At 39.2% G+C, this 12,744-nt stretch overlaps 1 protein-coding gene across 1 annotated transcript in view; it reads left to right on the forward strand.

The window, feature by feature from the left end:
* Nucleotides 1-10,019, forward strand: part of glceb (glucuronic acid epimerase b) — a 61,215-nt gene extending 51,196 nt beyond the window's left edge. Inside the window, exons 4-5 of the mRNA XM_079866661.1 lie at nt 3,711-3,950; nt 7,608-10,019. Of these exons, the coding sequence (XP_079722787.1) occupies nt 3,711-3,950; nt 7,608-8,632 (1,265 nt within the window). The 3' untranslated portion in view covers nt 8,633-10,019. The remainder of the gene's footprint in view (nt 1-3,710; nt 3,951-7,607) is intronic.
* Nucleotides 10,020-12,744: the final 2,725 nt, after the last annotated feature.

A 12,744-nucleotide genomic window follows, 5' to 3' on the forward strand; every position in this document is an offset into this window, starting at 1 on the left:
TTCTCAATGGGAAAGTGCCCGAGCAACATTGCCCAGCAACATTGCTCAAAAAAGTTGCCCTGTGTATCATCACCTTATACATTCAGTCACCAGTATGTATTCAGCTACCAATAAAAGTATAGTATTCTCAGCATACCCGTTTTACCATGTTTAAATCTGTTCTGCTGGTTTTACCCTTCACAATTAGAGCAGAAAATGTGAGAAAAGTCAGCATATTCTGCCTGGGCCTACTCATAACTGGCTCTCCTAATGTGTCTCAGTAAAATCACAGTTACTTTCTCCCTCATCATCAAGATTCACCTAAATGCATGTCACATTAAAGCAGCACTTAATTGTGGCACACTGGGAGAAGTGAGAGGCAAAGCGACCTGCCTCAGTTCTAACACAACTTGTTAGTGGCCATTAATAGTCATTTAGTGCAGTCCAAGAGGAGTTTCCTGGAAGCCAGGCTTGAATGATCTACGTCTGGTTCTTAGTGAGTAATGCACCCTCAATGGACTTTACATTAAGCAAATGAAAGTGGGATTGATTCAGCCAAGAACTGAATCACAAGAGCTGATTTGATGACCTTAGACGTAATGGAGAATAATTTTGCACTCAGACTTCCATGTGTCTTCTTGTGAATCTCAATGAGAAAAAGCAAAATCAAATTAAAGCAGAATAATTTTCTTTTTTGTTAAAGAACCTAAATGACAAGCATTTCAAAATGAACTGAGAGATGACACTCCTTGACGAGAAAAAGCTGATTATGGTGGTCTGGGTTTTGTCCTTCAGAGGCGTTTTACGCCTCTTCAGAGACTGTGTCAGTGATCCATCACTGTTTCTCTGCCCTGACAGATTACTTTCAACCATTTCCTGCTGGCTCACTCTTCTCTCCATCTCTCTATCTCTTCGTAAGGACCGTCCTTCAGTAGACAGGGTTAAGTGCCCTGTTCAAGGCATCACAGTGATAGAGCTAATCTCAGTCTCACTACATTTCTTGGATCACCTGGAATTGAACCTGCAGGCTTTGTGTTAAGAGCTCAGATCTCTGACCATCAGGCTACCACCATCATATCAAAGCTATTAACACAAAGTTTGTAATGCTTTCTGAAGAGAATAGAGATTCATTCGGTGCCTTTCACTCTTCTGTGTTCCTTTATAATGAGACTGGCTAATGAAGTAATCACTTCTTAAGGAAGTATTGAAAATGAGGTCGGTCTGATCAATACTGGAGTATAAAGAATGCCTTCCAAACCACAACATTACTATTCACTAAAGACGGTGAAGTCTCTTGCAGTGCTTCACAGGATGGCAAACAAAGTGGAAGAATTTTCTAAGAAATGAAAATGAATCAAATACAAAGCAGACTGAGTCTGTGTGTTTGCATATGCGAGTGTACATCGGTGTAACCAATGACAACCTTGTGAGCAAACCATTGCACACTTGCTTTAAAAAAACCTGAAAGCATTCTACAGTACTTTGTTAAAACGCTGAAATGCAGCACATCCAGGCATGCTGCTCTGTAAAGCTTTCACTTTTTGCAAAGTTATTGATCAGCATTCAAGATTAAACCACTTTCAACTATTCTGGTGAAAGCTTTTAAAACACGTGGACCTTGTTCCATGTCCGCATGTTCCATGTCCCATGTCCCATGTTCTTAGAATGCGGACCTTGTCCACATTCTAAGAACCCCCTTTTTTTGTAGCACCGCAAAGAAGCACATTCAGAGCATATTCCTGTGTGTCAGGTGGAAAAATTGGGTTGTCTATAAGTAGAGATGAAATCTTGAAAATGTCTGTTGCAGTTCAAAAACGATGGAGTTTGTACCAGTCCCCTTATGTTTTCTTTCTAGGCTCCTCTCCTCCATAACCAAGAGCCTGTCCATTACTCAGAGGCTGTTTACATGGAACCGCTCTCTGTTCTGCACACTACAAAGAAGCTCTGTAGCAGTAATGACTGTGTTGGAATGAAGGTGCCTGTAGGGAATCATCTGAGGTTTAAAGCATTGCCTCTGAACCTCCTCTGGTATCCATGGAAAATTAAAGCTAGAGCAGCCTCAAAGTGCAAAATAACATTTAAGCTCAGGCTTGAGTCCAGTGTATAAGGAATGTTATGGTGCCGGTGTGAAGGTCGTGCGACCTGCTCTGTCTGTCATTTTTTGATCTCACTAAGGTAGTGTTCTGTTAGCATGTATTTTTAAGTGTCCGGCACCAAATTATTACAGCAACAGAAAAGAGGTATTAATCTCCTCATCAGATTTAATCCACTGTAGTATGAAATATGTTAATTTTTGAAAGGTGTTGCAAATGCACAAAACAAAGATTAATTAGAGGTTCTGTTCCCCTCGTTCTCATCCCGGGCATCAGAGACACAAAAACAGTGTGTTGAGCTCCGAGGTAATAACCCACATGAGCCTGCGGCAGTGTGTTAGAGCAGAGCCTATTATCAGAGACAGCAGACAGACTCATCAGTCTCTACTGAAGGAGAGAGAGAGAGAGAGAGAATAAAAAGGAATGAAAAGGAGATGAGTACGGATGGTGACAGTGAAAGAGAGATCCTTTTTCCTCCTCCTTCAGTTTGAAGGATGGCATCTCCTCTAGCAGAGGATCAGAGTGCTCTGAATAGTATCTAGGCCAGAGAGCGCCTCCACAGTGCCCATATGCCTCCTGATACAGGTCCCACTTAGAGCCAGTGTGTGTGCGTCCTGGAAAGCGGGAGGCAGTCTCATTGGTGTGTTTGTCATCTATATTGCCTTGTTTTGTCTGTGTTTAACCCTGCATGTGGTTTTTTATGTGTATGTTTGTGAATAGACGCTTTAAGGCCAGCAATAAACCAGCAGTGTGGTCGCAGTGTTTTGCCTATGGCTTGATTATTGTCATGCCAGGCTGTAGAATAGATGAGCTGTGGTTAAATGGAAAAAAAAGGAGAGAGAGAGAGTTAATGAAAGCCCGCTGACCTATAATTCTGACAGCACAACTTCATGCTTGAGATCAAGGTAACTGGTACTAACTGAAGAGTGTTTGCTTCAGTGGCTTTGTCCTCCCAGTGTTCACCGCTCGTTTGTACATCTCTGGCTAATTGAAGGTTTATGTTTTCACTTGTCAGTACTTGCCAGTAAAATTGTTTAGAAGTCATGAAACCAGAAACAAGATTATTTATAATGAATGAAGATGGCATCAGTGCACAAACCACTGCTTCACATTATCAGACTCGAGTTAAAAACACAAGACCAAACAGTAAAGCTATTGTTATCAAACGGTTAACATCTTAAGACACATATTAAGCCTAAAATGGTCAAGCTAAACAGTTGGTAGATGTACACTTGTGAATGTTGAATTTTGTGTTAATAAGGCAAGTTGCTAGTGTTGCTTGGCAACCGAAAAGGAAGTCTAAAGGCTAATAACCTATATTACTCAGAGAAATAATTATTTATTGTTGTTTTTTGTTGGATTTCAATGCTGTATTTGGGTCTATATTGCGGTTGTCGCTTTCCAAAAGTTTTTTTAAGGGGGCTTTTAGGCACTTTGCTTTATTATGTGCATCACATTAGACTTTTGAGATAAGTTTGTTGGCAATATCAATGTGAGTACCACTGTGATTACTAGCAGCAGATGTTTACAACTGTAACCCCTGTAAAAAGGTTTTGAATGGTGGTGTATATAAATTTGCTTCTTTTCTCTGTTTAACACCCAGTCTCTCATATCTCTACTTCTGTTTCTTCCCTATAGGAGTACCTTTATCCACCCAATGGGGCCCTCAAGGGTATTTCTATGCTATCCAGATAGCTCAGTATGGCCTGAGTCATTACAGTAAAAACCTGACTGAGCGGCCGCCCCACATGGAGGTGTATGATACAGTGGAGGAGAGAGACAGCAGGTCTAGCACATGGACAGTCCCTAAGGGCTGCTCTCTCATCAGAGTCTACGACAAGACCAGAGCCACATCAGTACGACAGTTCAGCGCTCCCGGTAAAGAAACAGATATTGAACTACATGTTTGCAATTTATTTCATTGATCTAGTATTCTTATGTTCTTCATACACTGCATTCTGTTTTTTATTTCTGTAGGATTCTCTGTCCTCCAGCTTCACACTTAGTATGTTTACAATTCAATTTCAGTATCTTTTTAAAATGCCATGTAAATACTTTAGTCTGATGAAATCAAACCAGTACAGTTTTTTGCATCCCTACCTGTTTCCTTATCTCTTCTGTATTCTTCTATCAGCATCTTTGCATGGCCTCTTACAGTCCTGCTCCACTGGGTATTATCATAAACACCCTCAAAATGTCAAAACACACTCAACTAATGGTGCCTCATGCACTGCTATTCAAACTTTTAGGATCGGTTATATATATATTAGGGCTGGGTATTGACACAAATTTCACAATTCGATTCAATTTCGATTCACAAGCTTGCAATTCGATTCCGATTCGATTCAATATTGATTATTTTGGATATCAGGTACAATACATGGCAAATTTTGGCAAATCCAGGAAAACAAATCTCTTAACTAATGCTGTAAACTGGGAGTCTGTTGTTGGCAGCCTAGTAGGCTTCTTTAGCCTACTATATTGAAGGTAAAAATTAACTGATTTGTATACAAACACTTAAATTACACTTTTATTTATTTTTATAATAATAAAGTTATATTAAATATAAATATTTAAATGGTGGCTGTCATAAAAACTTGCCAGATTTATTCAAACATGCATTAAATATTGAAGAACATTAAACATTATAATGAATATGTAATATGGTGCATATATTTAGCAAAATGCTCCTCTCTAGAGTTAATTTTTCTAGCTGACTAACGGGTTTATGGTCACTAGATATGGTTTTTCTGAGGTAAATGTGACCTTACATGACATTTTTTACATGCTGTTTTACTGACGTCTTTCTACGGTTGAAACAGTGATTGAGCGATCCCATGTGATATGATACGGATTTCGATAAGTTGTACTCTATCTTTTAACACACTTTCAGATGTTCATTCATGTTTATTTCGCGCTGTAACTGGTATTATTAAGGCAGAAGAGAAGATCATGTGCTCTGCTGCTTCTCTTGAGCTGAGCCAGAGCGATCTCACACCAGAGCGCCAAAACGGTATTTATGTTTTTGTATTTCGTAAGAAAATGGATGTAATTTGGAGACTTTGTTTCATATCAATAGTAACAAAGCACAGCAAAGATTTGAGATTTATTGGATGGGATGTGCGCTACAATGTTCCCTTCATTCATCAACTGAAAACAGGATGACTAGCCTAATCGATTCTTGGGATTTAAGAATCGTTATCGGTTCATAAAATGAGAATCGATTAAAATCGTGAAATAGATATTTTTTACCCAGCCCTTAAAATAATAAATAATAAATAAATAATTCTTTTTTTTCTTTTTTTTTTATTACTTTTATTCAGAAAGGAGGCATTCAGTTGATCAAAAGTGACAGTCAATGCATTTATGTTATGCAACAATTTATTCATGTTTTAAATGCTGTTTTGAATTTTCTATTCATCAAAGAATCCTGGAGAAAAAAAAAATCACAATTTCCACAAAACAGTTTTTAACATTGATGATAAGAAATGTTTCTTGAGAACCAAATTGAATGTTAGAATGGATCATTAGAATTTCTCAAGGATCATGCTGAAAATTCAGCTTTGCCATCACAGGATTTATATGATATATTCAACCGCCACGGTCATCTTTTACAACTAACAAAGAGGCTATTTAATGACGAAAATGCTTGTTTGTCTGTAAAAATAGAATCATATGCTGGAAAAAAACCTTCTTTCATCAGAAAACATATTTCTTTCAACATTTGTTTGCCAAATTGCACACACAGGATTATAGGGTATCGCAGGTAGTGAAGGAGACATCTATGCTGCTTTCAGAAATCGACCAGATGGAGGCATCACAGTAGACAGTACATTCTGTTCCTCCCTCAGGATACTGCATGATAAGGCAGCATTTCTGAGGTCTTGGACACGCCGTGCTGCTTTTTAGCATTGAGCTAATCAATAGCCATTAGAATTAGCAGGGCTGTCGTGCTGGCAGGCAGTAATTGGTGTCATCACCCAGAGCATTGATTAGAGCGGAGCCAACTAGGACACACTGGGTCCAGGGCTCCAGCAGGGCGCTGCCTCCCTCCCACTCTCTCCGTCCTCCACATCACTGCTATTGATGCGAGGGTAATCAAAGCAGGACAGTACAAATCCACTTAGTCTCTGCATTGCCTTAAGTAATGGATTTATGAGTGCATTAAATAGTGATAGGGGCTGTTTGAGCCAAAATGCCCTCTACTGCCTTTTTTCTTTTCCTTTGATTGGCTTTTGTCCTTTATCCCTCTCCTGTCCCATTATCTGTCTTGCTTTTATGTTGTTGATATTACTTTGTCTTGGGTGTTTACTCTTGCTTAAGTCTTCAACCTTATTCTTTTTCTCTTGCTCTTTCATGCCTCCTTTTCTCCTCTCAGTTGAGGGTATGAATAGGTTTCCTTTTTTGTTCTGCATAACCTTGTCAGAAGGCAACACAGACAGAGGCAGCGAGAGGGATTTGACACTAACAATGAGAGATGACTTTAGGATGAAGTGTTGAATGTGCATTTCTGTAAAAAGAGAGATAAAGTACTTTGATTGAGAGTTGGGTAACTGATCTGCTCGCTTTGCAGTGAGTTGCACTGCAGTGTGTACCAAACAGTCTCCTGGAGGAGAAATGAGTTTTAGCACTGTCCAATGTCAGATAGATTGTTGTAAAGTTATTTCACGGTTATTTCACTTTCTGCCTCTCTGACACCAATGTGTCTGTTTGATTAACCCCAAGAGAAAGTGACAAATGAAACCTGTACCATCACTATTCCCAAGTACTATCTCTTAGTGTGTGTGAATCTGTACAAACAAGTGTGTCTATGCATATGATACTGTAAAGAAACGGGAGAACGTTTTTGTAGGCGTTATACCGATAGTAATACTGTGATGCAAAAATTTAAAAAAATGATGTGATATCAACATTGCACAAATTTTGTTACCAGACAACAGTTTGGTAGTTTACATGGTGTGAAGTGCAGCACATGGTGATAATGTGAAATATGGAATTTTTGTGCACAGACAAAACTAAAATGGCGAACCAAATGGCAGCAGCCTGCAAACAATACCATGTCATGCCAATATGCTGCTATACACAGGTTGACATTCATCAACAAATTAACACTTCCCTAATAATTTCAGAAAACTTTTTTAGTTTGAGCTGCATGTTTTATATTAATAATTAATCTAAAAATGAAAATTCTGTCAACAATTAATCACCCTTGTGGCATTTTATAATCAATAAAAAAAAAAAAAAATAAAAAAAAAAACGGAAAACAAAGTTTAAGGGTTATTGAAATTAAAATGCTTGGAAAAACATGCAACAAACCCTTGTACTTCCAATGGTTTTATACTGTGCGTATAATTTTCAGTTTAATCTTAATAGTCATTAAGGTTGATTATTTGTTGTTTATGGCATCGATTTAGAATCAGTACCATGAGTTTTTTGTTGTTGTACCAAAGCCAAAATTTTGCTATGGATCCAAGATTAGTAGACATCCTGTTAAATGTGTTGTGACATTTCCTTTTTCTGTTCCTTGTGTTTTAGAAAACTCAGAGGGCGTCTCACTTCCTCTTGGCAACACTAAAGATTTCATCATCTCTTTTGACCTGAAGTTCACATCTAATGGTAGCGTCTCTGTCATTTTGGAGACCACAGAGAAAGGGCCTCCGTTTGTTATCCACTATGTCACCACTACCCAGCTCATTTCTTTCAAGGACCGTGACATCACCTATGGGATCGGCCCTCGGACAGCATGGACCACGGTCACCCGTGACCTTCTCACTGATCTCCGCAAAGGCATTGGCCTCTCCAACACTAAAGCGGTCAAAGCCACCAAGACCATGCCCCGACGTGTCGTAAAGTTATTGTTGCACGGCCACGGGACGATAGACAATATCACAATCTCCACCACTTCACATATGGCGGCTTTTTTCGCCGCCAGCAACTGGTTGGTGCGCAACCAGGATGAGCGTGGTGGTTGGCCAATCATGGTGACTCGTAAACTTGGGGAAGGTTTCCGTGCGCTGGAGCCGGGTTGGTATTCGGCCATGGCGCAGGGGCAGGCCATGTCCACTTTAGTGCGTGCCTATCTGATGACAAAAGATGACATGTACTTAAAGGCTGCCCTGCGTGCCACCGGACCTTTCAAACTGCCATCGGAGCAGCACGGCGTCAAAGCCGTGTTTATGAATAAGTATGACTGGTATGAGGAGTATCCCACAATCCCTAGCTCCTTCGTTCTGAACGGGTTCATCTATTCCCTCATAGGCCTGTATGACCTGGCGCAAACCGCAGGTGAGAAACTCGGTCGGGATGCAGGTCAGCTGTACAGCAAGGGAATGGAGTCTCTGAAAGTTATGTTGCCCCTATATGACACGGGGTCGGGCACCATCTATGACCTGCGCCACTTTATACTGGGCATGGCGCCCAACCTTGCCCGTTGGGACTATCATACAACGCACATCAACCAGCTCCAGCTGCTGGGTACTATTGACAACTCACCCATCTTCAGGGACTTCGTCAAGCGCTGGAAAAGCTACCTGAAAGGAGGGAGGGCAAAGCACAACTAGAGCGGAGCACACCTCTAAGATCTCTTTAAACCCTCACGTCCTCTTCCTGACTGCCTCTGTGAGGGCCACTGTGTCTTGCATGGAGGAAAAACTGGCTGAACACTTCGGTAGTCCTCTGATTTTTCTGTTTGAGACAGTAATTGAAGTGCTTCTGGTGTCTGTGCTGAGGTTTTAATTAGGTACAAACGCAGCTGCTTGCAGCATGTGTCTGGATGAGGAAGAGGGAGGGCTTAGGTGTTTAATATTCAAAGCTCCAGATCTGCAGGTTTTTTGAGTGAGAAACACGTCTACTGAGATTTGCCACATTTGGGCCTGCTTCAGTCAAGACATGTGGGATCGAAAAACAGCTTTCAGAACCTTCTTCCAAAGTAAAGCTCGAAAAATAGTCAGTCACCAGACAGGCAAAAATATTGAAAATAAACTAAAGTTTGCTGCAATAGTCATTTAAGTTCGTAGCCTGTGAGCTTAACACTAATGCATACAAGCTACGGAGAAAAATGATGAAAAAGTGTAGCATTATTATGTTTCAGTGAAGGTTTACTTAATCGGTTTGACATTAGAAGGAAACACAACGCCTTTTGTTCAACCTACTGTCCAGCCTTCAATCTGCATTTCATGATCCTTTGCTCTGTCAAAACCTCGCCACAATCAGATTGAGCTGCCACTAATGCGGCCCAGTCCTGCCCATAATGCACTTAAAGCTTTAGAGAGTAGGTCGTAGGTCACTTGCTTCATGTTTACAACAGATTTCAGGAAACATTGCTATAGGTATTAAAACACCACTTTCCTAGATGATCAAACACAAAGCCTAGATTATAACAGTTTGGTTGCTTTTTGAGAAACCAGAGTGAGTCTGAATGGTCGTGTAGCCTGTGTTCATCCCAGTAAGAAGTCAAACCTCAGTTGAATTGTGCTACATGTAGACTGGTCATGCACTTTACTTGTGTGGCATGCGTGTGTGGTGAGGATGCCTTTATACAACCATGTGATGAATTGTGACTTAATTTCTGACATCAATCAAGTTTTTTTTCTCTCTCATGCCTTGATGGCAGTGAATCATTTTATAAGGGAATTTCCACCTTTTGTTTGCCGATTGCAAGGTTATTGTAGCTGTATCCATTTCCTCAATTTTTTTATTTTTTTAATATACAAATTGTTTTTGGACAACTGTATTAGGTCTTGTAATATTTCTTTTTTTTAGGTAACATCTAATTCACTTTGTTTTGAGTGTCAAAAACACAGTTGCCATTATGTAGAGCAAAAGCATGTTTCTTTCACATCCAGTTCAATAATTAGCATCTTAGCCAAGCAAAAGATGCAGTTTCATGTATTAAAATAAACACATTATTAGTTCTTCCTCATTAAAATAGTGAAATGATTTGCATGTAAGACTATAGCATCTGTTTTTTTGTGTGTTTTTGTTTTATCCAAAAGCATCTCCTCACATCAATATAATACTACACAGCCCTCTGACTAGTGCAGCCAAGTGTTTGAGACTGCAGATGGGAATATTTTCTCGAGTTCAAGAGTTTTGGCCGTGTCACTTCCTAATGTTTCTCAGAGCGTTCAGCCTCTTGACCTCAGCAGTCAAACCTCCACCTGGCTGAATCCTGTCGATCTTAATCTCACATAACTGCAGCCGTTAAGATGGCGAGATATTATCTCATTATCTGACAACCTGCTGTTCAGAACCATCTCAAACAGATGTTCATATTCCAGTGTGGGCTTTTGGCTTCAGATTTTCAGAAAGTAAATGTCAGAGAAGAAAAATGTGACATTTCTAAATGTTTTATTACAAAGCTTCTGGTTTGTTTGGCAGAGATAGCTTTTAGAGACTATGGGTGCTTTAGCCTGGTGGCATACCTTTGTGTTGACCTTTTTGGTTTAAAAATCATGTTTTCCCATTAAAATCTGGTTGCTCGTAGTTTCACCAACACGGATCTCACATATAATACTATGCACATTTCATACTTGTTGCTTAATGGGCAGACATATGTATGTTGAAAGGCAGAGAGCTATTTCATTTATACTGTACCAAAGTCTCTAAAGTTTGCGTTATTTTTATCTTAAACTTTAGTTTTTGTATTGTGGTATATGGAAGGCCATGGAGCATTTGTCTTTTTTTCTTCTTTTTTTTAGTTTGGAAAGATTGTGATTAATGGAACATTTTGAGGTGGTATATACATGCCTTCCTCCTCTGAAGAAATGCCTTTTGATACAGTTGCTTTTTTTTTCTTTTCTTTTTTGATCTCCAGTATAGATTTTTATAATATAGAATGAATATAGAAGGGAACTGGGAATTTAATTAATCACTGCTATCTATGGGCATGTGTGCAAATCTTGATGTAGAGCTAACGCTCAGCGCTACATATTTCAAAAGGGAAAAGAGAGACTTGGAACAGCATGTCTGATCTTGAAAGCCTGGTTTCAAAGCAGCCTCTTTTTTGAGTTGTGTTTACCAAATGTTGTTTGCATTTTAACTCCTTTGAATAAGCAATGTTAAAGCACAACTATAGTTTCTTGAATTTATTTATTCTCTCTCTCTCTCTCTCTCTCTCTCTCTCTCTCTCTCTCTCTCTCTCTCTCTCTCTCTCTCTCTCTCTTCTCTCTCTCTTTCTCTCTTTCTCTCTTTCCTCTCTCTCTCTCTCTCTCTCTCTCTCTCTCTCTCTCTCTCTCTCTCTCTCTCTCTCTCTCTCTCTCTCTCTCTCTCTCTCTCTTAATATATATTTCCAGTCTGGACAATGTGCAAAGCCTTCCTCTGCAAGCTGCTGCATTGTAGAATTGTAAAACGGTAGAAATGTGGTTGATCTTTTTCCCTCTTCTTTTTTGTCACTTATTTTTCATTCTTGAGTTATAAATTGACTTGTACTTCATGTGTATGCAATAAATGGTTGAACTGGATCGCAACAGCTGCACACCCAGAGGTTGTACAGACTTTGCAAAGGAAGCACAATATGCGATCGTTTTTATGCAGGACAAATGTTTATTAAAGTCTTTGTGCTTTAAATTGCTTTTTTTAAAGTTGTATAAATAAAGGCATTTCGTTTTATACATAAATTAGTCTACTGTGTTTATTTGAATAAAGCAGCATTTTTGACTTTAGCTCATTTATTTAGAATGTGGTTTATAATCAGCTATAAATGTATTTAGTCCCTTATCTCATTTTTAAGTCTAATCCGGTCACTCATACATACTCCCTCACTAGCTGAGCAGAAATGACCGGTGTTGAACACTGCCTTAGGGGTCTACTGCATCACCCCCCAAAAACATTTATCTCGGATGTCCCCGTTCACTATAATCCCTGTGACATTCTCTCTATCTCAGTCACACATATGGTCACTGTGGTTTAATTACTAGCTGCAGCCTGGGGTCTGATCCAGCACATTAAACTCCATTCTCATTCTTCTGTCCTGTGTCTGCCTCTGCCTCCCTCAGTAGTCTGTATGTTGTTTTAGCCAGCATTAGCTGAGCTCATACCACTGCTAGACTGTGAGTTAAGGCGCCCATGGAGCTCATCTTTTAATGACTGTCTGATCAGATTATCACTGTTTTAACCCAGACTCAGCCAGCTGACGCTTGTGGTCTGTGGTTTATATGAGTTTTTTTCTTCTTCTCTTTAATGCTGGGTAATGATAGAGGTTTCAGTTTGATTCATTTTGGCATCTGGATTTTTAGAATCAAGATCATTCAGATGAAGATCTCGATTAATAAGCAAATAGATATCTTCCCTTTCCCTCCCAACCCTACAGTTTAGTCTTTTAAGGCAATACGCTACAGGCAAAACCATAGGTTTAATCTAAAATAGGGAAGGTTTTTTTTTTTTACGCTTTTTCTATTTGCATTTGTAGATTCTGTACTGGAAAAACCGTATACCAAAATGTATTTAAAATACATTTATTTCATAATAAGTATACTATAAATCCATTAACGTGTTTACTGACGTATCGCTTGACAGTTGACACTGATATAAATATTATAATTAAACTTTATTTGGAGTATGAGTACTTCTTTTTTTGCACATTTCTTAATATTAAGCCTAAAATGTGTAAAAAAAAAAAAGCCACTAATAAGGATAGTATGATCTCTGTATAATATCAGTCTTTAAATGCAAG

The sequence above is a fragment of the Squalius cephalus genome (assembly GCF_949319135.1).
Source record: "Squalius cephalus genome assembly, chromosome: 3".
Taxonomy (NCBI): domain Eukaryota; kingdom Metazoa; phylum Chordata; class Actinopteri; order Cypriniformes; family Leuciscidae; genus Squalius; species Squalius cephalus.